The 3,925-nt window shown below is 46.0% G+C and overlaps 1 protein-coding gene and 1 long non-coding RNA gene across 2 annotated transcripts in view; both read left to right on the plus strand.

Moving 5' to 3' along the window:
* Positions 1 to 2,762: 2,762 nt before the first annotated feature.
* The window catches only part of LOC105556918 (putative nuclease HARBI1), a 3,514-nt gene continuing 2,351 nt past the window's right edge, over positions 2,763 to 3,925 (plus strand). The window contains exons 1-2 of the mRNA XM_012004032.1: positions 2,763 to 3,383; positions 3,468 to 3,612. Coding sequence (XP_011859422.1) covers positions 3,243 to 3,383; positions 3,468 to 3,612 — 286 coding nt within the window. The 5' untranslated portion in view covers positions 2,763 to 3,242. The remainder of the gene's footprint in view (positions 3,384 to 3,467; positions 3,613 to 3,925) is intronic.
* The window catches only part of LOC105556917, a 983-nt gene continuing 770 nt past the window's right edge, over positions 3,713 to 3,925 (plus strand). Inside the window, exon 1 of the long non-coding RNA XR_001008566.1 lies at positions 3,713 to 3,747. This is a non-coding gene — a long non-coding RNA (uncharacterized LOC105556917). The remainder of the gene's footprint in view (positions 3,748 to 3,925) is intronic.

Consider the following 3,925-nt stretch of genomic DNA (forward strand, 5'->3'; position numbering starts at 1 on the left):
TTTTCGAAAGTGTTTGCATGGGAACATTACTCGACAGAATATTCTTTACACGATATGCTAATTCTTCTAGTTGGTCAGCGAACCATGCGATGCAATCCTTGTCACGACGAAACTGATATGTTGATAACGAGTCGTCATATGAGCAGTGCAGGTAATAAGCAATACTAAATACTTCATGGTGCTGATATGTCTTCGGATCCGTATCCATCTTTTTCAGGATACACTCCAAGTCGGCGTAGACGACAAACGGCACACGTTCCTTTCTACTGTGATTGTTAAAACTGAGCCACTTGTCCTCCTCGCTGGGTAATATGATCGCGCAGTCATTTAGCTGTTGACAGTCCACGCTGTGGGCTTGCAACTTGACGTTGGAGCTAAAGTAGTGCAAACATCTGGAAAGACAAAAAATTTGTAATATATATTTTTTCAATAAAATAAGTTTCACAAATCTTGTCAATATACTCACCGATCGCAAATGTATTTCTTCTCCTTGTGTTTACTGAGCTGAGAACTGACGAGGCGGGATAAGTTTTTTATCCAAACGAAGTGACCCACTTCGGCATCCTCCCGATCTTGTAGATATAAAAGGTTCACGTGCTTCTCCTTCTTCTCATCGGTAACTCGTAGCGGTACGACTGTGCATTCCTTCTTCTTCTCGACGCTGTATACGTTGATGAAAATTTTGTTCAATTGTTCAAACTTCTTAATACCGCTTAACGTCATCGGCATTGGAACGTCTCGTAGGTTTAGCACGTCGCTGTAATATGGATACGACGATTTGCGGTCGGTGTATCTTTCAACCGGATAGAGAGCAGCGACCACCGACCACGCGAAACACGCATTGTCTGTTGATCGTACGTTGATCACTGCTTTCTTTCGTTTCACCACTTCTGGCATGTCTATATGACATCCCGCGCGCATAGGATTGCACTTGTTCACGTTAATGGTTACGTTGTGTATACACGCCAGCGCCCACCCGCTATCACGCTCCTGAAACTCTTCGAGTTCAGCTAGAGTTGGACCGATTACGCGCGACTCGTACCACTGTTGTAGGTCCGTTGTAATAAACAGTTCACAGTTTTTTGTGTTTATGCTTTTATTTGCACGTTTATCACCCGCCACAAACTCTCCGTTGAACATAATATTCACCTTTACACAATTATAGCGTTCGATAGCTTCTCGGACGTGCTCGATCACGATATCGCGAGCGTCCTCGAGAAATTTCCGCGGCTCGATGTACTCCCCGTTAATCACCGCACCGGTAAGCACGCGGTTTTCGAACGCGGTGTCGATATTGCGCCACGACAGTTGTGATCTCGAAAAAGTTCCAACATCACCACCCCCGAAATGTACGAATCTTCTTTCAACTTGGCACTTGACACTCTCGAGTCGCGCGATTCGAGCCACCAGCGATTGTTTGTTACCGATGGATAGCCTCGGACGCTTGACACGGCTGTGTTCCTCTAGCTTTGCGATACACTCATCGCATTGCAGCAGCCACCCCAAATAATCACCCAATGTGACGATCCTGTCGGCTCGCTCCACCAGATCTTGCTCTCGTTGTTCCATGTTGTCGAGCTAGCGTCTTTTCGGACTTTATACTGTCCACAATGTTTTTCTTCTCGATCTCGTATGAAATCTCCTACTGTGGTGCAGCGGGCTTCCGGATGGATTATATATCATAAAAAAGTTACTGTCAGCAGCCAGGTTTAGGCGCTTGACCCCGTGACTCATAACATGGAAAATAAGAATACGCGCAGCTGTGTCGGTGGTAATCAGAGGCATCTTCGGTGATATCTATTACATGCTAACGCAGTAGGTGCGAGTTTAAACGCGGAACTCTCTGACATCATGCACCTAGACAAGAAAGACTTTGTTAGCAGCCAGGTTTCGGCGCTTGATCATACCATGAAAAATAATACGTGTAGCTGTGGTATCGGTGCTAATCAAAGGCATCCTCGGTGATATCTATTACATGCCGATGCAGTAGACGCGAGTTTAAACGTGGAACTCTCTGACATGACGCACCTAGACAAGAAAGTCGCTGTCAGCAGCCAGGTTTAGGCGCTTGACCTCATGACTCATGCCATGGATGCGCGCAGCTGTGTGTCTGCGCTAATCATTTGTATATCGTCATCTTCCGATGATATCTATTACATGCATGTGTCGCGGATTGCCTCGCGCCGCGGACCTCCCCGCGCCGCGGATCGCGTAGCGCCGCGGTCCTCCCCGCGCCATCGCGGATCGCGTAGCGCCGCGGTCCTCCCCCTCCCCGCGCGAATCGCCGCAGAATATCTCTTCCCCGCGTCCCGCGGATCGCCGCGGAATATCTCCCTCCCCGCGGATACCCCAGCGCTGTGGAATAATAAGCGTGGATCTCTCTGACATCATGCACCTTGATAAGAAAGTCATCAACCAGGTTTCGGCGCTTGATCCCGTGACTCATACCCGTCCAGGTGTTCGATGACAGGTCAGCACCTAGATATCTGTTACATGTCACGTAGTGACAGGTCAGCACCTTGCGTGACGTCAAGGTCGCGTACTCCCCCTCCTCCCCGCGGTCCCCTCGCCCTGGAGTACCCCCCTCCCCGCTGTCCCCTCGCCACGGGGTACCCCCCGCCCCGCTCCCCCTCGGAGATAGTATAATATGTTACTTTAATTGTCAATTATTAGCATAGGCATCAACCTTTATAACAATTATTGCCTTTAGTTTATAAAACTTTCGTTTGAATTTACGTTTCTAAGTGATTGTGTTACTTTTATATTGGTTCGAGCAAATTTTACAGGTATTGCGTTTCAAAATGAATTACGCAGCGTTTATATTTGTTTAAATACGTTGTATATGTTTATTTAAAGCCGAGTCTTTAATGGCGGGGAGTATGTTATGTTTCGTATTACTACTACACCGCTCGATGATTCAAAGGGGGCCCATAAGCGCCCTTTTACTCTTGCGCACATTGTCATGCCCAACGGTAGCAGCGCCACGCGCGTTCTTTTTGGGGCACTATTGTAAGATGGCCAGTTGGCCACAGTTGGCGAATAAAACCCTTGGAGTCCACACGTGTCCATTTAGTTACCGCATCCCACGAGAAATCCAGCAAAACTATATACAGTGGGGCATTTCTATGAGCTAGACATCGATTAGCAGATGTATACATAAAGTGACAGATGCGATCAATGATTTGATATTCAGACAGTGGGTACAATTCCCCATAACTCCAGGAGCCAGACAGCTAGCGAGGATGCAATTTCAAAATGCACGTCAGCCATTTGAAGGAGCTATCGGAGCGATTGACTGCACTCATGTAGCAATTCTTGGTCCTAAAGACCATGAAGAAGCCTATATTAATCATCATGGGTATCATTCGCTGAATGTGCAAATGGTAAATATTTGAATTATTATAAACTTCTTACAATGTGTTTAATGTATTAATGACTAATTACATTCAATGATTGATCTTTTACAGATATGTGACCCAAATTTAAAAATACTGAATGTAAATGCAAGATACCCCGGAGCACGGCACGATTCATATATATGGAATGCCCCTGCTGCTCGACGAGTGATGGAACGCGCATATAATCGTGGTGAACGACATACGTATCTTATTGGTAATTGTTATTTTAATTTTTTATACATAATATACCGCGCGCGGAAAGCTTTCATTAGTTTATAATATAGTATTTATTAGTTTATATTATCAGTTTATAATTTATACATTATATACCTTACATTTGTTCTAATACATAAATTCTTTAGTCTTCATGGCTTCCGGATGGTTGCCGCGTCCGTTTGCAGTGTGGTGCCGACGTTTCGCAGGCGTTGCAGTCTGCTTCATCAGGGCTGGGAGACTCTGATACTGAGCTCCCTCGCGTTGCGCTCGTCCTTTTATACTCATTCTTGGGGGGAAGGGAGGGGGTAGTC

The sequence above is a fragment of the Vollenhovia emeryi genome, unplaced genomic scaffold (assembly GCF_000949405.1).
Source record: "Vollenhovia emeryi isolate VEMERY1.0 unplaced genomic scaffold, V.emery_V1.0 DF939706.1, whole genome shotgun sequence".
Taxonomy (NCBI): Eukaryota; Metazoa; Arthropoda; class Insecta; order Hymenoptera; family Formicidae; genus Vollenhovia; species Vollenhovia emeryi.